The sequence below is a fragment of the Gopherus evgoodei genome, chromosome 7 (assembly GCF_007399415.2).
Source record: "Gopherus evgoodei ecotype Sinaloan lineage chromosome 7, rGopEvg1_v1.p, whole genome shotgun sequence".
NCBI lineage: Eukaryota > Metazoa > Chordata > Testudines > Testudinidae > Gopherus > Gopherus evgoodei.
Window position 1 is genome coordinate 45,794,481 of NC_044328.1, and position 22,755 is coordinate 45,817,235.

General features: G+C 44.8%; 1 protein-coding gene across 1 annotated transcript in view; it reads right to left on the bottom strand.

The window, feature by feature from the left end:
* The window catches only part of MYPN (myopalladin), a 122,389-nt gene that overhangs the window by 43,064 nt on the left and 56,570 nt on the right, over positions 1 to 22,755 (bottom strand). Inside the window, 5 exon segments of the mRNA XM_030570702.1 lie at positions 129 to 245; positions 4,257 to 4,280; positions 6,009 to 6,150; positions 6,371 to 6,442; positions 20,800 to 20,914. Coding sequence (XP_030426562.1) covers positions 129 to 245; positions 4,257 to 4,280; positions 6,009 to 6,150; positions 6,371 to 6,442; positions 20,800 to 20,914 — 470 coding nt within the window.

Below are 22,755 nucleotides of genomic sequence, written 5' to 3' on the forward strand. Positions count from 1 at the left end.
AAAGATGGACAGAAGTACTCTAACTGGAGAAGTGAAGTTCTGAAAAGACACAGCAATCTGCTCTATACAGTATCACAGCCTGATCCAATTATATGTACTTGCAAGAAAGTTACTAAAAATTCTCTTACCTTTAACAGTTAGACAAGCGATGCTAGAGACAGTGCCATATTTATTGCTTGCAGTACATGTGAAACCCCCAGAGTCTTCTGAAAACACCTCAGCAATTACCAAAGTGCAAATCTCCTCTGAAATTCATCAGCAGAAATATTAGTGTTTTATAGCCCATTGTAAGTGAACTCATGCTAATCAAACACATTAGGACATTTTCTAAAAATTTCCCACTATTGCTAAGACTGATTCAGCTTCACCACTGTTAACAATGCTGGCAGCCCTAGCATAAGTTGGCTACCAGCTGTCATTGGCAGGTCTGCAGCAATTGGTGTCCATCTATAATAGGGCTCTAACATTGCTTGCACAAGTGAAACTGAACAGGTGTTAGCAACATTGGGAACATTTTCTAAAATGTCCTTATTACAGTTGTCAACTTTGTAATATTTAAAACCCAGATACTCCAGGAGGAGTGCTAGAACCTTCCCCGCCCCCACCCTCTCAGCCTGGGGCCCCCATGCTCCCCCCATGCTCCTCCCCATTTCACGTTACTTTGGGGGGGAGGTGCTCTGTCCTCCCTGGCGCCGGCTCTCCCTGGCACATTTGGCCACCCTCCCTGCCAGCCAGGCCTGAGTGGGGAGTGGGACAGAGTTGTTCCCAGTCGCGGCTCTGTGCAGCATAGCCAGCTGCCTGTAAGAGAGCCTGTCTGGGGAGGGGCGGCGGTGGCAGCCTGCAACCTGCCTGGGCTCAGCTTCCGGGGACAGGAATAGGGTTGCCAGATATCTGCTTTTCAACTGGAACACCCAGTCTAAAAGGGACCCTGGAGGCTTTGGTCGGCACTGCTGACTGGGCTATTAAAAGTCTGGTCGGTAGCGCACCAGGGGCCTGGCACTAAGGCAGGCTCAGCTGCCTGCCCTAGCTCCACGTGGCTCCAAGAAGCAGTTGACAGGTCCCTTCAGCCCCTTGGTGCATGGGCTGCCAGGGAGGCTCCACACGCTGCCCCCACCCCCAGTGCCAGCTCTGCAGTTCCCATTGGCCGGGAACCGTGACCAATGGGAGCTCCGGGAGCGGGACCTGCGGGCATGAGGGCTGCGTGCGGAGCCTCCCTGGCCACCCTGTGACTACAGGCTGCAGGAACCTGGCAGATGCTTCCTGGGAGCCGCAGGAAGTGCCGCCGGGATCCTATACCCCAACCCCCTGCCCCAGCCTGGCGTCCTCTCCCACACCCAAACTCCCTCCAAGAGCCCACACCCTGTACCCCCTTAACACCCAGCCCTGAGCCATCTTCTGCACCCCAAAGCCCTCATCCTCGACCCCACCCCAGAGCCCACACCCCCAGTGGCAGCCCTCACCCTCCACACCCCTGCCCCAGCCTGGGGCCCACTTCTTCACTCTAACCCCCCTCATCCCCGGCCCCACACCAGAGCCTTTACCCCCAGCCAGAGCCTGCACCTCCTCCCGCACGCTGAATCCCTTGGCCCCAGGCTGAAGCCCCCTCTTGTATCCCAAACCCCTCATCCCTGGTCCCACTCCAGAGCCTGCACCCCCAGCCAGAGCCCTCACCTCCCAGCCCCTGTACCTCAACACCCTGCCCCATCCTGGAGCCCTCTCCAGCACCCTGAACATCTCATTTCTAGCCTCACCTAGAGCCTGCACCCACAACCTATACTGTCCCCTGACCCCAATCTCCTGCCCCAAACCCGGAACCCTCTACCACACCCCAAAGCCCTTATCCCCAGCCCCACCTCAGAGCCCACACCCCCAGCTGGAACCCCCAACACCCCGCCCCAGCCCAGTGAAAGTGAGTGCGGGTGGGGGATAACAGTGATGGAGGGAGGGGGTATGGGGTGAGCGGGGGCAGAGCCTTGAAGAAGGGACAGGGCATGGGCCGGGTCATAGGGAAAGGGTGTTCGGTTTTGTGCCATTAGAAAGTTGGCAACCCTAGACAGGAGTCAAGCATGCCGGGGGGAGAGAGGGTGGGCTCTGGCTCGCTCAGTCACTGTTCCCAAAGCTGAACCTGGACAGGAGGCAGCCTGCCACTGCTGCCCCTTCCCTGCCAGGGTCTCTTCCAGGCACCGGGCAGCGTCCTTGCGGCCAGAAGAGGCTCTGGTCCCACCCATTCCACTCCCTGCCTGGGCCAGCTGCTGGAGGGAGGCACTCGAACCTGTACGTCCCTCCCACCCCGCAATGCGTCACCTAACCACACTTTTGGTGTCTGGTCAGTGTTTCTGACCGGACACTGCCAGGTGCCCCTTTTGACTGGACTTTCCAGTCGAAAACTGGATTATATACACGGTCAGAACACAAGTTCCCCTTCACTGAGGAGCTTAAAATTGAATTTAAGTAAATACATTGGGCCAAATCTTTCCAAACTGCGATCAAAAAGGCTTTTAAGGCCCCAAGATAGGTGGAAAAATGGGTGCAGTTAGCTGGAAACAGTTTAGGTACAATCATCCTCTGAGGTGAAAAAACTATACTTAGGGCCTCAAATTTCCAGGCACAGTTTTGCACATGGAGTGAACTGTGCCCACAGTCCCACATCAGAAAATCACTCTTTCTCTACCATGGAGATTTATTGTGGGCACCAAATTGTGAATATAAATTTGGTAATTTTGTTTGAAAATCAATCTGTGACTATGCTGTTCCTGGCTGACCAGTGTCTGACATGTCTTGGCAGCTGCCGCAAGCTGATAAACACCCATCATGGTGGGATGTTTGTATTTAATCAAGCAGCAAGGTTGGATAGCATTTCAAGATTATGTAAGTCTGGGCTGACATAATTTTCTTCAAGGACCAGTGAAGGTTTTACTGTTGCTTTGTAAGAACTTTCCCAGAAAGAATAGGTGATGTATCTTCTATCAGTATCTTGCGGGGGACGGGAGGGTGACCATGGCACATTTGGATTTGTTAACCCTTCTTACTTATTGGGAGAAACAAGTAGCAGTACAGAAATTACTTGCCAATGATGGTAACAGAATTATAGTTCATTATAATGCTAGTTTGTAGTATTGTAGTACCTAGCTTATGCTAAGATTTGCCAACCACTGCTTATATGGAAATCCAGATTCTTTTTGAATGAGCAGTGGATGATGAGTCAGTGGCAACTGCACCGTTGATTACCTGCTAACAGCTGCTTCACATTAAACAGTGATACCACTAGCTGATAAATGATGGCATTGGTGGATTCTGGTGGAAGTTCCATCTAGTCATTCCTGAGCTGATGTGAAAGCTATTGTGGAGCAGGAGAAAATGTAGGAATTCACAGGGACTTGTTGGAGACTTTAAAACAAAACAAAAAACCTCTCTGCAAGGGGCTGAGGGCAAAAAAAATGCTAAACTTCTTATTTATAAAAATGTTTTCAAATGTACACCTTTATACTTTAATTATTAAAGAATAATCATTAGAGCGGAGACTTCCTTATGGGGACGCAATCACAAATTCCAAATCTTCTGAGTTTTTGTATATCTATTTTTGTATTTCTAAATTATACGGTGAAGGGTAGCCCATGCTCAGCCCTGGCCCCTGACGTTGGCAAAACCAGTCACCGACAGGATTCTCTGATGTCAGGGGTCGAACTTCTGATGTGGCACTCTCAGATTTCATTTGTTGGGAGCAGGGGTGGTAGGAGGGAATAGCTGACATGGCTAAACATCTGAAACAATGCTCCCTGACTGGCAAACTGGATAAAAATAGTCTATTCCTACATCATCTGATGTACATTTGACCCCAAGAAAATAGAGGACCTTAATACAGACTATTCCATTCATATTTAGCCTGTGAGAAAGAATACTTGGGTCCCAGGTTGGGTCAGATCAGAGCAGAGTGGAGGCCTTATTGTTTTCTTCTAAAATGAAAGAAGTTACTTTGCTTTAGTGGGTCTTCTCTTTTTCAGAGCTTCTATACTTTCACCTTTATAGAACACTGTACAGTAAATAATATTTGTGTACAATGGATAGAAGAAAAGTCTATGTGAAATTTACTTTTTATGTTCAAATGCAGAAATTTGCACCCAGAAAAAATCTGCAGCTATGAGTAAAAATTACCACTGACCTTATTTGTTTTCATTGTTAGAATTCTTTTTATTTTATCTTATTAAATCCTCATGTTTATATAATCCTAAAGAAATAAAACATTAGATTATATTTACCTGGCTCAGTCATAGATCGAGGTTCTAAAGGGGAAAAACAATAGCAAAAGAATTATTGGATTGAATATATCATTAATTTTATGAATATGCTTTATTTTTTTCACTATGACCCACTATGAAGCAATGTCTCAGTTCTCTATTCACTGTAACATACCTTTCAATATAAATTTCTGTTGATGTGCCAACAAAAAAAACCTGAATTTTTAGAGTCAAGAGAACAGCAAATCCATAAAGTGCGTCCTCCTGCTCTGGGCTGGTCAGAGAGTAATGTTCCAATTAACTCTTTGGAACAGCAAAAAGAGATTATCCACATTTTGAAAATAGGTGTTTGTAAATCCACGTGTATACATAGACCTGAAATTTTACTGATTATTTACCACAAATGTGTGCAGTTTGTGTGTGAATCAAGCTAACTGCATAGGCAAATAGGTAACTAGCAGTCCCCAATATACTAGAGGTTAACATTAAAGATTAAACATTTCTCAGTTGATGGGACTGTACAGAAATGGAGTAGGAGACAAATAGAGAAAGAATACAGACAACCAGGAAACAGGCAAAGGAGGAGTAGAGGGAGATGGAAGCAAAAGACAGCAGTAACATAGAACTCAAAGAAACTATGTAAGGCAAGGAAGATAAAGGAATATTTGGTCGCAAACTTAAGAGAAACAAAAACAAAAAACAAACAAATAGAAATTGTGATTGCTTGTGTCCCCACTCTAAAGTGCAGTCATATGGGGAAATCCATAATCTGGCTCTTTATAGTTAGGTGAAATCAGCATATAGAATTGTAGGTACTGACTTTCTGATTTCCCCGGGAGTGCTAGACCCCTGCTCTGCCGCAGGCCCTGCTCCCACTCCACCCCTTCCCCCAAAGCCCCACCCCATCCTGCCTCGTCCCTCCCCATTCTGCCCCCTCCCCCAAACGCATCCTGTCCTCTCTCTGTCTCTTCCTGACCCCGCTCCTCCCCAGCGCCTCCTGCCCACCGCTGATCAGCTGATCAGCGGTGGGCAGGAGGTACTGTGGGGGAAGGGGGAGGAGTTGATTGGCAGGGTTCGCTGGTGGGTGCTGAGCACCCAGTATTTTTTTTCGTGGGTGCTCCAGCCCCAGAGCACCCACAAAATCAGTGCCTATGTATAGAGTGTTACAGTGATGTCTCCAAGGAGCTGTGTCTACTCTGTCCATTATTCAGGAAATCAATCTGAATATGTAGGACTGGTTAGACTGGAATCCTTTCACAGTCCTTCCTCAGTAAACTCCACAATAAAACAATGTGAATTCTGACAACTAAATTCTAAATCAGAACTTCAGAATTGGGGCCCACTAACAAGGACTCTAATTATCACATAATGAAGTTGATTATCTTCCACTGATGTACAGGAGAGCAAGCTTCACCCCATGGAAGAGCACACAGTCTTTGCATTGCTATTCATGACACCAATTTTAAATTGCAAATAGCACGTACTGAGGAGATGCTCTGAATGAGTACATCCCCTTCACTAAACCCTTCCGTGAAGCACCACTACTCTTTGAGGCAACACTTGCTCCTTGAGGGATCCCAGAGAAGTGGGACTTGTGTGTATCTTGAGCCAATGCAACACTACTGCTGATGGGAACTCTGGTCTGTCAGCATAAACCATAGTTTAATATAGCTCTATGCATTGTAACCAAACAGTCCAAGAGCAAATATGTCAGCATTTTTGTTTAAATGTCTATAGTCTAGCAGACAAAGCATTTCCATGCAGGAAACCTACTTTTTTGCAATATTCTAAAATCTGGAGAATCTTGTATTAATGTCCCTTCTCTGTACCATTCAACCTTTGGAGAAGGAGCTCCTTTCACCCTGCACTCAAAGACAACCAGCTGACCCTCAGATGCTGAAATATCCTGTAGCATCTAAAATATAAAAAAAATTAATACATTGTTTAATGATTCTGGAAGTAAAACTGAGTCTTATGACTTTGCAACATGTTTTTTAAAAAAATCTGATAGACAAGAATGCTGCAGATTTCCTTTTTGCTATATAGCAACAATAGGAAACAAAGTTTTAAGTTATGTATGCATAAAAAATTAGTTGACTTGTTTCATTTTGAAATGTGTAATCAAAACAAATTACCTTTGTAAACACAGGAGCGGCTATTAAAGGTCTTCCATCCAATCCTTGCAAATAATTAGTGGGGCTTTGACTCTGGAGGTTAAGAGACATGCAATGGTGAAGTTTAAATATACAATGAGTATTACGCAGTACACAGGAGAAACATACGATATCCCTCACACTTCAAATGGAATCTACTGTAAAGTCAGAACAATCATTACCAGTCTAGTTAAATGTTTTATCTTGGAAGTATTTTCTGTTCACAAGCTTATAACTGTTCCTTAGTTTAGAATAGTTATTCCTAAATGAACAGGGAACATCCTCAAGTTGTTGCTGCATTGAAACGTCTTTGCAGTTATATCAGTCCTTGCTTGACTGGCTACTGTATATCAACCTGCTCTGATTGGCTACTGTCCTCAGAACTTTGTCCATTTACCCACAATAAATGGCTGCCTCAGCATCTGACTGGACCCTCTCATAGCCCTACCTCACATAACCCCAATCTTGTCACTATCTACTCATGTTGCTCCTCTGTGTCCCTTGAAAAAGATTTATTCCCCACACCCTGCCCTCTGACCACCAACCCTGTATCTATTCTAGCATTTAAAAAACGTGTAAAATATATCTGCAGTACCAGAAGTAGCAGCAGTGGGAGTGCTAGCATAGGTAAACCTTTTGACATATGCCGAGCACTTAAGCACACCGTGCTGTCAAACCCTGGTCAGAGCAAGTCTTCTTGACAGTGGTAAAAATGCTGGGAGCTGGCAGAGCCCTGAGCTAGTGCTCCCACCATTGTTACAGCTGGTGGAACTGACTAGGTGTTACTAATCATGGAAAACATTTTAGAAAAAAGACTAGGCCTAAAGAGTAATTCCTCTGACTGGTTGAGACAGTCCATTATGAGATTTGTCTTTAGTAACTGGACAACTATATCTTAGCAGTGTGCACTTCTAAATTTAAAATAAAATAAAGTAGACAATGAATTGATACGGCAGACTTGATTATACCACAGTTACGCATAGTAACATGCAGAGCTTTAAGACATAATATACAAAAGTTTTCTTCTAAAACTACTGGCTGTTCATTTTTAAAAGGATGTTGAATGAGTTAATCTCCAAATTGGATAGGGAGCTTTATAGGGTGAAAGATAGGCTCTCCACAAGAAAATCTTAGGAGAAATCTTATCCCCATTTCAGTCAATGGAAGTTTTGCCATTGATTTCCATGGGGGACCCCTTGACTCTTCAGTCCAAATTTTGGATTGCAGATGTGAAAATATATTCCACCCCGGGCCGGATTAACCATTAGGCTAATAAGGCTATAGCCTTAGGCCCTCCTATTTTTTAGGCCCTACTGGTCAGGCAGGAGGTGCGGCCAGGGGGCTGCGTGAGGGAGGAGGGGGAGAGTAACCTTGCTTATTTAGTCCTGCTGGAGCACGCCCCTGCCAGCAGGAAAGGCAAAGCAGCCCCCTGAGGCTAGGAAGTAGCTCAGACAGCAGCCATCACTGCACTGCAGTAACACACTGACAGGTATCCGGTTAACACTGGTGACCGGACACTAAAAATCCAGTTACCATATAGGGTGACCAGATGTCCCTAAAGGGACAGTCTTGATTTTTGGGTGTTTTTCTTATATAGGCTCCTATTACCCCCCACCCCCGTCCCGATTTTTCATACTTGCTGTCTTGTCACCCTGTTACCACGGGAACCGACGCCTGGCGTGGGTGTAGTTTAAGCAGGCATTATGCCCGCCCTCCCCCACTGCTCCCATCCCCAATTTCTCCGGAGCTCTGCTTAGCTGTCAGGGAGAGAAGAGGTTCCCTCTGTCCCTCTCCTCCACTGAGGCTGGCAGGCATCTCCAGGATGCTGCCTTCTGGGTCCTAGTGCCCATCTCCGTCATCTTCTGTGTGAGCTGCGTCCCGTTTCTGGACAACTGGTGAGTGCCTGTCGGGGAAGGGGGAGCAGGGCAAGGGGCCGGCGGGGGGAAGAGGCAGTACCAGAGTGGTAGGGTGAGAAGCTTGCACAGAACCTGCACCCACTCTATCCAGCTCCAACCAGAACTAGTGCCCCTCCCATGTATAAGGAACGAATTCCCACACATCTGTAGGAAAAACAAAACAAAACATCCCCTTTTGGATACCAGTACTTTAACTTTTACAGTATCATCCATCAAGGGGCTTAAGATTTATGATGCATTGTGTTCAATACTGTATTGAACTGTACTAAAAATAAAAAAAAAATCCAATTTTTTTCTTTGATGTACTTTTCAATACTGGGATGTACAGACAACCAATTTCTTTCCTTATGCTCAGCTTAGTTCCACAACGCATCTTTGTACTTTTAAGGGGTTGCAAAAGTACTGGAGGAAGCTCAACACACAAAGTTGAAGGCTTCTCCCTCCCCTCTCCCTCAAGGATTTTAAATCCACTTGTTAGCAGGCTATGATAGAAAGACTGGCTGAATAGGCTAAAGGCAGGTTCTGTTGATTTACTGGTACTCTAGCAGTTCAATCCTTCATAAAAGTAACTCACATTTGATTTCTTTTGAGTTTCATTCCAAAAACTTAAAGTTAAATAAACCTGAAGTTAGTCCCCATTTTTCTGCCCCAACTCAAACTAACTTCTTTCCCAAGTGGAAAATGTTGGGTAAGCCTGGACTGTGATTTGAGGAAGGAATGAGAACACAGGCTAATTCCTGCTGATAGTGACACCTGTGTAGCCTTATTGACTTCAGGGAGAACAGGTTTTTGCACAAGAATAGATTTTGGTCCCTTCTGCTTTTTCACATCTGGTAGAAGCAGAATCTCATTCACTTTCCTCCCCTAAACTCTGAGCACTATAAGGAAAAAATAAGCAAGATCTGCTTGATTTACACATGCAAATGAAACAGGAACACCAGCCTTAAACAAACACCAGACCTGATGTAACAAGGGTGTCACTACAGCAGCCTTGGTTGGACTGTTCTTTTGAAAGATCCTTAACGGTTCATTTAAGATGCTGCTTTTCAGTGAAGTCTTTTTGTTCAGGAGGACAGAGAACACAACAAGGAATAGCTCTGTTTTGTCAACTCCTAGGGTATGGCTATACTTACATTTGTGCAGCGCTGGGAGTTACAGCTGTGTTCGTACAGCTGTGTAGGGCCAGCGCTGCAGTGTGGCCACACTGACAGCTACCAGCGCTGCAGTGTGGCCACATTTGCAGCATTTGCAGCGCTGTTGGGAGTGGTGCATTGTGGGCAGCTATCCCACAGAGCACCTCGTCCCATTTTGGCGCTGTGGGTTGTGGGAAGGGGACGGAAGGGTGCGGATCTTTCTGCTTCCTGTTCCAACGCCCCGTGGTGCTTTGCTACACATTCCAAGCAGTTTGGCGCCATTGTGAGTCTGCAGCGTGATTTCTGCTACAAATGGAGCCTGAGCTGCTGAGGACTTGCTGATGAATGTTGCCAGCACATCACGTTTGGCAGTGGAGCTATTCCTTCAGCTCCAAAGTGACAGTGAGGAGTCAGATGATGATATTGATTCGCCTGACACGCAAGACACTAAATTGCTTGTGGCAGTAATGGACGTGCTCAGCACCGTGGAACGCCGCCTTTGGGCTCGGGAAACGAGCACTGAGTGGTGGGATCACATTGTCCTGCAAGCCTGGGATGACGAGCAGTGGCTGCAGAACTTTCGGATGAGAAAAGCCACTTTCATGGGACTGTGTGCTGAGCTCGCCCCTACCCTGCGGCGCAGGGACACGAGATTGAGAGCTGCCCTGCCAGTGGAGAAGCGAGTGGCTATTGCAATCTGGAAGCTGGCAACTCCAGACAGCTACCGATCGGTGGCGAACCACTTTGGAGTGGGAAAGTCGACCGTTGGAACGGTGTTGATGCTAGTTTGCACGGCCATTAATCGCACCCTGCTAAGAAGAACCGTGACTCTGGGGAACGTGCAGGACATTGTGGATGGCTTTGCACAAATGGGTTTCCCTAACTGTGGAGGGGCAATAGATGGGACGCATATTCCTATTCTGGCACCACCCCACCTGGCATCCGAATACATTAATCACAAGGGGTATTTCTCTGTGGTTCTCCAAGCGCTTGTGGATCACCGTGGGCGTTTCACTGACATTTACTCAGGATGGCCTGGAAAGGTGCATGATGCACGCATCTTTCGGAACAGTGCCCTGTTCAGGAAGCTGCTGGCCGGGACTTTTTTCCCAGACCGCAAGATCACAGTAGGGGACGTTGAAATGCCCATTGCGATCCTTGGAGACCCCGCTTACCCCTTAATGCCATGGCTCATGAAACCGTATATAGGGAAGCTTGACAGGAGCAAGGACCGGTTCAACTACAGGCTGAGTCGGTGCAGAATGACTGTGGAGTGTGCTTTTGGCCATTTAAAGGGTTGCTGGAGGTGTCTCTACGGGAAGCTAGATTTGGGGGAAAGCAGCATCTCCACTGTTATATCCGCGTGCTGTACCCTCCATAATATTTGTGAAGGGAAGGGTGAAACATTCAGTGAGGAATGGACCTCCGAGGTTCGACGCCTAGAGGCTGAATTTGCACAGCCAGAGAGCAGGGCTACTAGAGAGGCCCAGCAAAGGGCTTCAAGGATTAGGGATGCCTTAAGGGAGCAATTTGAGGCTGAAAGCCAACAGTAATGTTTGGTGCCTTTGCAGTGCCCGTTTTTCCCTTGGGGTACTGTATTTCATTTATTTCATTTATTCAAAATACAGTACATAAAAGGGCAGGGGGGTATTTCATTTATTCAAAATACAGTACATAAAAGGGCAGGGGGGTAGGGTGGTGGACTGTACATTCAGAGGTTTGAATATGTCCTGCTTGGATTGCTGTTCAATACCTGCTGCACTTCAGGATTAATATGCTGCATCATGATGAGGGTTGAGTGCATAGGGTAAGGGTTGTAGTTCTCAGGGCTGGTAGGTGAACGTACAGGTGTTGGGGGCAGCTGGTGGTGGTAAGAACCAGGCTGCTGGAGAAAGGTGTTTTGTGCAAACACTGGGGAACAAGGGAGAGAGCTTTGGGAGGGGTGGGGGTTACCACGGTACTGATCTGCCTGTATGGCTACGAGAGACTGCATACATTCCGTTTGGCGAGCCAGGAGGCTTATCAGCTGCTTCGTGCTTCTCTTGGTAGCTAGTTCCTTTCTCCTGCTTTGTGTTTGCCTCCACTCATGCATTTTCTCTCTCCATTTCTGCATCTTCTTACTCTCTCTGGCGTACTGATTCGTAACTGCTGTGATCAAATCTTCTTTTGATTTTCTAGGATTTTTCCTCAAGTTCTGTAGTCTTTGCGCAGGCGGTGATAGGGCTGGAGTATTCAAGGTCACTTAAAATAACAGAAATAGAAGCATTTAATACAGAGGCTACATTGTTTTTTATCACAGCGAAGTAGTCTGTAGACTATTTGTAGCATCATTTACACATACCAAACATAGCACAGAGAGGCCACGGCAGCGAAAGCATGGCGAGCAATGGGGTGAGTGTTTCTGCCGCGACTTCACCTGGGAAGGGGAACTGCCTGAGGGCTCACTGGGGTTTCTGTGCACTGGGGAAAGCAGAAAGCAGGGACCTGAACTGGGGAAAGAAGAGAGCAGGGACCTGGGGACCTGCACTGGGGAAAGCAGAGAGCAGGGACCTGAACTGGGGAAAGAAGAGAGAAGGTACTTTGGGACCTGCACTGGGGAAAGCAGAGAGCATGGACCTAGGGACCTGAACTGGGGAAAGCAGAGAGCAGGGACCTGCACTGGGGAAAGCAGAGAGCATGGACCCGGGGACCTGAACTGGGGAAAGAGAGAGCAGGGACCTGGGGACCTGCACTGGGGAAAGCAGAGAGCAGGGACCTGAACTGGGGAAAGAAGAGAGCAGGGACCTGGGGACCTGCACTGGGGAAAGCAGAGAGCAGGGACCGGAACTGGGGAAAGAAGAGAGCAGGGACCTGGGGACCTGCACTGGGGAAAGCAGAGAGCAGGGACCTGGGGACCTGGGGACCTGCACTGGAGAAAGCAGAGAGCATGGACCTGAACTGGGGAAAGCAGAGAGCATGAACCTGGGGACCTGAACTGGGGAAAGCAGAGAGCAGGACCTGGGGACCTGAACTGGGGAAAGCAGAGAGCAGGGACCTGGGGACCTGCACTGGGGAAAGCAGAGAGCAGGGACCTGAACTGGGGAAAGAAGAGAGCAGGTACTTTGGGACCTGCACTGGGGAAAGCGGAGAGCAGGGACCTGTACTGAACACTATCCCTACATTCTCAACAGGATTTTCTACTGCCAGATATATTACTGCTTCGTGTTATCTGGGAAGAGAGGGAGGGTCTTCTACAGCAATGTAGATTCCGCCCTGGTCCCTATGCAGCTTGCCTATGTGCAGCAATGGTCCCCCCACCCCTCGCGGAACAGTGGCGTGGACGAGTTAGCCTGACCAGGACAAGGAGCACGGTGGCTCTCCCTATAAACTTGCGCAAGCGCATTGCCCACGCTCTGGCTGCAACTTTTCAAGAGATTACCGAGGCCGATTACAGAGACGTGATAGACCAAATCAATTCCACGTTTAGGCATGCATGCAGGCAGCCATAACCCCCACCCTCCTCTCCCAAAACATTTCCATCCTAAAAATAAAATCTGCTTACCGGGAACACGCTCCTCTGCTTCTTCTTCACCAACAAGTTCCAGCTGCTGCGACTGGCTAGCCTCCTCCTGGCTTGAGAAGAGCTCCTGGCTGCATGCCTCCTGGGACTCCGGGGTGTCTCCCTCCACCCCAGTAGCCTCACTCTCGGCTTCCTCTACACCCTCCCCCACTTCTCCCTGCTCTGAACTCTCCATCGTGGTCCTCGGATTGGCAGTGGGGTCACACCCAAGTATGGCATCCAGCTCCTTGTAAAAACGGCAGGTCGTGGGGGCAGCTCCTGAGCGGCGATTTCCCTCACGGGCTTTGCAATAGGCACTGAGCAGCTCCTTTACTTTTACCCTGCACTGCAATGCATCCCGTTCATGGCCCCTTAGCAGCAAGGACTTTGATATCTGGCCATAGGTATCATAATTTCTACGGCTGGAGCGCAGCTGTGCTTGCACAGCTTCCTCACCCCAAACACTGATGAGGTCCTGCAGCTTGGAAGTGTTCCATGCTGGGGCTCATTTGGGGCGTGGAGGCATGGTCGCTGATTGATTAATTGATTGCACTTCAAACCTGGCTGAGCAAACAGGAAGGGGATTTTTAAAATTCCCGGGGCATTTAAAGGACGGGTCACCTGAGCCCAGGGCAGTGGAGTGTGAAACGATGAGCAGAGTGGCTGAAAAGGTATGCTGGGATACCTCCTAATACCCTGGAGGCCAATAAAAGTGCTTTTGGTGTCCACACTTGATGACCAGCGCTGCATCACCAGCGCTGGAATCGCTACACCCCAGGCAGACCAGGTGTACAGCCAGCACTGCAACCAGGGAGTTGCAGCGCTGGCCGTGCTTTGCAAGTGTGGACACAGAGTGAGTTGCAGCGCTGTAACCCCATCACCAGCGCTGCAACTCTCCAGTGTACCCATGCCCCTAGTCATTCAAAAGCTGAAAGGCTTTAGATTAAGTTTGTTTAATGTTTTTACAGTGATTTTGAAAAGCTAACATAGTACAGAAGTGCTAAATATTATGACTGGGCAACAATCTAAAGATCTGTGTCCTTTCTAGCTGTTACCTTTTTCTTTCAGAAAGCTTAAAACAAACAAATGCAAACAGTAAGGGGCTGGTGCACATAGAACTCATGCTTAAAAAACCTCATGTCAGAGCTGCTGATCACATTCTAGAATAGATAATACTTAGTCCTACCATGATTGCAGGGGACCGGACTAGATCACCTCTCAAGGTCCCTTCCAGTCCTATGATTCTGTTCTATTATTCTAATTGTGGAAGAGCTTGGTGACAGAATGGCCTGACATGGTGAATCACTGGAGATTAATAACACAAACTCATGCATCCGACAAAGTGAGTATTCACCCACGAAAACTCATGCTCCTATACGTCTGTTAGTCTATAAGGTGCCACAGGACTCTTTTCTGCTTTTACAGATCCAGACTAACACGGCTACCCCTCTGATACTACACAAACTGGGTATCATCCCACAAATAATATTTGGGTTCAATGTCAAAACAGTAATTCAGTGTCCTCAGTCAGTGCAACACTGGGAGGCACTTTCAGAGCAAGACGGCCTAAAATACAATGCCAGCCAATGTAATTTTCCCACTACTACTTCCTCTACTCAGTGGATTTTACACCTGAGTGGTTTTCTTGTACATAATAAAAGCTGGCTGCCTCTGAGACTGCAGTCAGAGTGAGATAGGGATGTAGTGTATAGTCCAGAGCTTGGGGGAAACGCCTGCAGGGCTTGGCTTTGCACTGTGCCATGTGGAGAGCTGAGGGTAGAAGCACATGGTTGAAAGAGGAGAGCAGGATGGGGAATGTTGCAGTGTGCATCCTCATACAGATAAGCACTCAACTACCTAGGAGGAAGGAGGCCTAAGAGAAGGACAGTGTAGCATTCCTCGTCCTACCTCTTACTCAGAAGTATCTGTTTGAAGAATAGAATGTAGTGAGAGCAGAATAAACTTGTTAACTTTACATAAATAAGTAATATGTAAATACGTATATAGATAAATGTTTGATGACTTCATAATTTTTTTTGCAATATGTAATTCATACTTAGGCCCTTCACTCCCATTAGCCTTAGGCCTCTCATAACCTTAATCCGGCCCCGATTCCACTAGGGGTTTTCTTTCTAAATTTGTTAACCACTCTTACTAAATTTGAAGACTTTAGTTTTACTTATTGAACAACCCATTTACTTATATCACTTAGCAAAAGCAAAATTAAATAAATGGCAGATAAATCATTGCTCACTGTAGTTACAACTACAGCCCACCTTGTAAAATGGCTGTATGATAGGCAGAAAGCCCCCATCATTTCTAATCAAATAAATACAGAGGTTCTTTACTAAGTAAAAATGGAACAAAGAACAAAAGAAATTGGAGAAATGTTTGCCTGAATTTCTTGTTAATGAACTATAAATTGAAAAACCATTCAGGTATTGTGTACCAAAGAAATGCAAAACACATTTGGTTTTCCTTAATAAAATCGGTCTACAATTTTGGTTTTCCTTAATAAAATTGTTCTACAAAGGGAGGTAGCTACACAGGCTTTATAGCAGCCTGCAAGGGGAATCCTAAGCAGGCTGAATGGTGACCAGCTTTATGTTATATTAAGTGTGCTTTGTGTTACTGGAATGTCACAAAGTAGATTTAGTGGGGGTAACAAACTGCACAGAACTTGCAAGGAAGAGCACAGGTTGCAGGAAGGAAGAGTTTGGAGGAAGTACGAGTAGGGCTGCCAGGCATCCGGTTTTTGACCGGAAGGCCTGTTGAAAAGGGACCATGGCGGCTCCACTGCTGACTAGACCATTAAAAGTTCATTTGACCGCCCACAGTGGAGCAGGCAGGGTGCCTGCCCGGCTCCATATGGCTCCCAAAAAGCTTCTGGCATCTCCCTCTGTTTCCTAGGCTTAGGGGTGGCAAGGGGAACTCTGCACACTGCTTCCCCTTCTCCCCCTCTAGTGCCAGCTCCGTGGTTCCCAGCCAATGGGAGCTGTGGGGGTGGAGCACAGACTGCAGAGATGCCTGACCGTGCCTCTGCCTAGGAGCCGGACATGCCAGCAGCTTCCCAGGAGCCGCCTGAGGTAAGCGCTGCCCAGAGCCCACACCCCAAACTCCATCGCAAGCCCCAGCCCCCTGCTCCAGCCCTGAGCCCCCCTCCTGCAATCTGAACCCCTCGGTCTCAGCCCAGAGTCCCCTTCCTCACTCTGAGCCCCTAATTTCTGGCCCCACTTTGAAGCCCACACTCCCTGCCCAGAGCCCGTACCCAATCCCACATCCCAATATCCTGCCCTTGCCTGGAGCCCCCTCCCACACTCCAAACTTTGGCCCCAAGCCCCGGCCCAGAGCCCTCTCCTGCACTCCAAACCCCTCATTGCTGGCCCCACCCCAGAGCCCACATCCCCAGCTGCAGCCCTCACCCCCTCTTGCACCCCAACTCCCTACCCCAGTCCGGTGAAAATGAGCAAGGGTGGGGGAGAGCGAGTGATGGAGGGAGGGACGATGGAGTGAGTGGGGTGCATGGCAGGGGACGTGGCAAGGGCATTAGGTTTTCTGCAAATAGAAAGTTGGCAACCCTAGGTAGAAGGAAGCCAGTTTGTGTGCACATGACTAAAATTATAGCTATAGTTGCATTTATGTAAATAATTTTCATAATAAAAAGCCTGTTTAGTTTTACAGTCATGAGTTTTTTCATGGCATTACCTAGCATGCGGTATGAGAAACAATGGGGCTGAGGATCCAGACCAGGACATTTAAAATGGAGAACAGAAGTTGCTCTGTAGAAGACTGACAATGATGATAATCTTCCTGGATATGCTGTTGCCTGTATACCATTATACTTTTTAAAAAGAGTTGTTTTACTATGTTAACACTAGAAAGGGGGACTGAATTCTTCATTACAGGCATTGTATATGCCATGGGTACTGCAGCAAGGCAAATCCATGTAGGCTGCCTGAGAGGTAGGCTGTTTTTAAGTGAGCATTCCGATTTATAAAATACTTACGGAGTGTTAATTCTTAGAAATTTAAATCATACGTGTGACCTTCATCTGCCAAAGCAAACAGATTTACAGAGGTGAAATACCTCCCCACTGACCTTACTCAGCTGGGTGAGTGGAACCAAAATGAAAATATGCGGCCGGCAGAGTTTTTCTAATCTACATTGCATAACTTGCTGACCAGAGCTTGTTATACAATTTCTTTCTGGGGGAGCAGAAATAGCCCCAACTCAATATAATTAAATTTTCAGTTTCACTGGCTGGAGGAGGCTTTCACATTTCAAAAGCGTCTCTTACAAGCCGACAAAACTGAAACTGATGATTTTTTCTGTTTAGACAACTGATGGACTTGCTTGCATGCCCCAGGCAATGCTGTCAAAACTGGGTTCACTCAAAGGATCAATTCTGTTCTTGCTGAAGTCAACAGCAAATTCCCATTACTTCAGTGATTTGGCATCAGGTTTGAAGTTACCAGCTTAATTCCAGGAAATGGAGAAATTTATCACGGTTCAGCAGACCTCATTTTTATATAGGCTTCTAAAATTTGTTTGTTGACTGATATTTTGAAAATGTCTGGTAGAGGGCTGATCAGTATAGCAGGATCCCCAGGGTAGTACAATCAGAACTCCCTCAAGATTTTTAGTTAATCAGAATTTAAGAGTGGGGAGTGTGATCCAGTGACCACTTGATGGTCACTGGCAGAGGACACAGGGGTACACAGAGTTAGAGATATCTCCTGGGTTCACCAAAAAGGGTCATGTAAGGTCTTTACTGAAAGCATGTATCACATTTGTCATCATAATTATTGTGAAATGTATCTGCAGATAATGTGTAATCAGTTATGAACATATACTGAACATTATGTCCTTAAGGACTTGTAGGTAAAGTCAGGTCACACAGAGGTAGCATGCAATGAGTGAGACTTCTCCAGGCAGGAGGTGGGAGATACTTATCTCCCCGGCTGACCATTGTGTATTGTGTATTTTACAATGGAAGTCTACTTGCATATTAATTCAAATGCTTATAAATAGATTGTGAATGCTGGAGGAAAAAACAACAGCAGGCTTATCCTGTTTACAAGTAAAGATAATGAACTTTTAGGGGTGTAACTAGGGGTATAGAGGTACACTGGGCATCCTTCAGTCTGGGCAGAGAAACTGCCAATGGGCTTGATCTTATGAAAGGAAGATCTCAGCCATTCTGGTTGAAAACACTGGGAAAAGGATTTGGGGTAAGTCATATTATATGAGACTAAGGAATGTCTTATGAGTTAAGTTTAGGCTCTAGAAAGCATGTTACGATTTTGTTTTATATGTAAGCATTTGTTTCCAATATTTTTACTTACTATAATTTGAATCTTTGTTCTTTGATAATAAATGTAATCTTGTTTTCACTATAAATACGATGTGTTAAGCAGAGTGGTGATCCTGAGTCACAGCTAGTAAGCTGATGTATACTTTTCCTTTGGGAGTAGAGAATCTATAAGTTCAGTGAGTGTTCAATGGATCATGGGCTGAGCAGGGCTGAGGGAAGCTTGGAGGCCTTGGGGGTTAATGTGTGCCTATTGGTAACAGAGAGAGCAAGAATCAGGGAGCTGACAAGACATCCTCATGCTAAGGGCAGGTAGTAGCGAGGGACCTCACCATTCTGGATATCCCTGGAAAGCATCACAGAGAGGGTTTTTTGTACATAAGGGGCCAGATTTTTAAAGGTATTCAAGTGCTTAAAGATTCAAGTAGGCATTAGGTGGGCTTTTGTAAATCCCACCTGGAAACTACCTGCATCTTTGAGTGCCCAAATCTGGCCCAAGATGGCTAATTGTTTCACAGTAACTTGCTACTATATACAGACTTCTTATGCAGATGTATAAACCTTTCAGTTTTTGTAAGTGAGATGTGCTAATAACTATGATGGAGAGCCTTTGGTTAACTAAACTGAGCCTCTGAAGTGAAAAAGACTTACAGAAATCACAAGATAATCTTATTTTGATAGCATATAGAGGCACATTTTCAGATGGCCTTTAATTTTGCTGAAGTGTGCAACCATGGGAGCACAATTTCTGCGTTTTGTTGTGTATGCAGCCATGGGAGCACAATTTCTGCGTTTTATTTGCAAACTGGACATTTGCACACCTAACTACTCAATTTTTGTTTAATGCAAGTATAAAAGTACAAAATGAAAGGCCACTTCTGAAAATGTGGCCCTCAAAATCTGTAGGAGAAAAAAGCTGATGAGCAATTAAGTCCTTAGAGTTCATAGGGGGAAAAAACGGTAAGAGATTATTTTCCAAGAAAAGGTGGGTGAGTGAAAACTAGTTTGAATATGCTTAGAAACATCCTCCTCTCTGTACTGGTATAGTGTCACAGAATGAAACGCCTGTTCTCTTGTCAATCAGAACTGATAGATAGCACTTTGTCTCCTGAGAGCATGCCTCATCTATATGATTTCACATGAAAAAATGGAAAAGATAATGAAGGTGTAGAGAATTTAACAAAGGAGGGCTTTTACCTACTGTGTCTAACACCTTTGTTATTATCCATTTTACTCCTTTCTAATGGACCTAGATGTCCAGTTAAATGGATATCTTTAATTTGTGCTATTGCCACCACAATTCCATTGTGTAATTGCCATTATTTATATTTAACTTCCTGGAAGAAATTCAGCTCTTAGTTACAGTGGTGTACATGCAGAGTAACTCTGCTTTAAAGGAGTTAATTCAGCTATACCCTAATGTAAGTGAGAGCTGAATTTGCTGCACTATTTTGTTAGCCCATTAAGCCATAAAATATAGTAAAAATTTGTTGTACAAATAATTTTTGCCAATGTATTTCATACCTTTCCTAAATATTATATAGGTACAATACAATACAGCACTAACTATATGCACAGTAAAGTCCAGCCAAATAAATAGCTCATTTACACTCTTGGCAGAGTAGGCAAATGGGCTTCAACATAACATTTTAAGGAAGTTGCTCATCAAGAATTCAGTCGTATCTGCTCACAACCTTTCAATTAAACAATATGGCTAGTGGTTTTCTTTACAGAGGGAAATAGTTTACTCTTAAAGGCAAATATTCTGCTTTTCTTCACAAAGGAGAGGAATTATAAGCTAAGATAAATTAGAAAACTCTAAACAGGAATATTAAAATATAAAATAATATGCTAAATAAAAACATTATAGAAACTATTTTAACACAAATCATAGCAGCTTCACTGAATTAAAATTAATTGCAAAGAGTCCCATCAGGAAAAAAGAGACTACATTACATGTTATGTCTGTCACTACTGAATGTGAACAAATCATCCTGTAATGTGAAGACACTAAAGAACTGACCTACATATGCAACTGCCCTTTACTACATGGAATGTCTGACCTGGTAGAGTGTGCATGGATTCCCTCTACTGGCTCAGATGATGTAGCTGCTCCTTTTGCTCATTGCCTCATAGTCATAGGGTATGGCTATGTTGCATTTAAAAACCCATGGCAGCAAATCTCAGACCCCAGGTCTACAGACTCGGTCTCGCATTATGGAGCTAAAAAAGGCTGTTTAGATGTTTGGGCTCTGGCTCTGAAACCCACCACTTTACTGGCGCTTCCGATGTCTATGCTCTGGGGGCAAGAGGCTCCACTCTCTCTGCCATATGTTATATGGTTAGCTAGTAGTCATGACATCTATGTGTGCATGCAACCACGTATCATCATGAAGTTCAGAGCTATAAGGCTATCAGACAGGCACATCATGTGTAAAAATTGAAGTGTATAAGATATATATTTAAAAAAAGATTTTTCTTAAATAGATCATATAGAATATTATCTCCTGTACCTGATAAACTGGCTGACCCACAGTAGATGGCACCTTTGGTGTCTCTTGATGAGTGATTGTAGTGTTAGTAGCAGGAGATGATGCATTCAAAGAGACATCAGTTGATTTCTGGACTCTGTGAAATATTTAAACAAACAAACAATTTTTTCTAAAAATGGGCAGTGTGCTTTTATGAGTAGATGATAGTATTGCATAGATGTTCTCTCTGATTAACTAGGCTCCCACAATATACACAGTATTACAATACTATAAAATCTTCATTTTAGTATTAACTTTAGGTCTCATCTAAATCAATATGATAAATTCAATTTCACATGGGAATATATATGTGGAGCTAATAATTTGCTGTATATGTTTGCCATATACTACTCAGGTGGCTGATTTAGTTTTACAGTATATTATAAAAACCAGCATGGATTAACCAGTTTTGTGACTGTAAAACTGCTCCAGTCTATAGTGGGGGATTGGACTAGCACAGAGCCAACTTTAGGAACAAGGGGTGCATACCATTCCTTCCTCAACTGTATTCAATGCTCCTTAGGCACGTGTGAGGATTTGGCCCTCAGAGTCTAACAGAAATGTTGTTGTCCACTGTTACACAGAATAAATAATCTGGATCTTAAAGAAGAACAGCAGGAATATCTTCACTTTGACAAAAATACTAAGAATTTTGGTAGCACATTTAACAGATGTAATTTTTTTTATTTCTGCTATGTCATTTCCATTTATAATTCAGCTGAATATGATAGCTGGGTCTGTTTTGTTTTTAGTGCTAAGTAAAAATGATTAAAACAAAGAGACAGTCTTCTTTTTCATTTTCTTTGGGCCATATGTGTGCCTCCTCTGGAAGGTATCAGAACCTTCCCAAGGAAGCAAGTCTCAAGAGTCTGAATAAACACTGCTGCAAACTGAGTATACAGCTTCAGAAAACATTGGTTTCTCATTTGCAAATGTGAGAGTTGTTAAGTTTTTAGCAGATGACGTAGTATTCATTTCCTTTAAATATAGAGTATTCAAGTTCATTTGATGACAGCTGGAAGCTAAGTAGCAAGAAAAGGAAATTCTGGTTATCCTACATCTAATCCAACATAAGCCTGTTCTTTGGGGACATCTAGCTACTAACTCAGAGCAGCATTCTCTTTACCAAGAAATACAGGACTGCAATACATGGCTTCAAAATCTAACGGAAGCAAGCAAGCTGGAAACAATCCAGTGATGTTTTCCCATCTCTTTAAGAGCAGGAAAATAGTTGACAGACCTGGAGGCATCCTCTAATAATTTTGCAAAAGAGAAGAACTGTTAGGAATGAGACCCTTAGAAAAGCCATTGCTAGTGCTGTGCAAAACTTTCATTATGAAACTTGAAGACTGGTGGAACTCTCCTGATTTCATATAGGGCTTTTGGTAGAGCAGGGAAAAACTTTTAAAATAATTTTATTTGCCAAAAAAATGCAGTTGATTGGTCAAATTCAGTTAATCGTTTCAGCCAAAACAAATGTTTAAAAAAAAAGTCTGAATGTTTTATTTCAACATTTTTGAAACAACATATTTTGACTTTTTGTTTTGAAATGACATTTCATTTTGAAATTCAGCTAGTCTTATTTAAAAGAACAAACAAGAACAACAGAAATAGAGGGTTTAAAAAACACCCAAAGCAGAAACTAAACAAAAAAAGTTGGTTTAGTCACCAGGCTGAAAAATCAATTATTTGTTCAGCTCTAGCTTCATGTCAATTCCAAAATTTGAGGAAGATTCATGAACCAAGCCAATCTGAGTCATTTGAGGCTACATGTTCCTCTCTATGGTCTTCTGCTGCAGCAATACATTTTGAAAGAGCAGTACTGGCTTTGACTGACAATTTGGCAGCCAAACTGCCAAAAAGGCTAAGAAATCATTGAAGTTAGGTTTGGAGTTAAAGAAAATCTCAGTGGTTTCAGTATTCAAAGTTGATGTAACC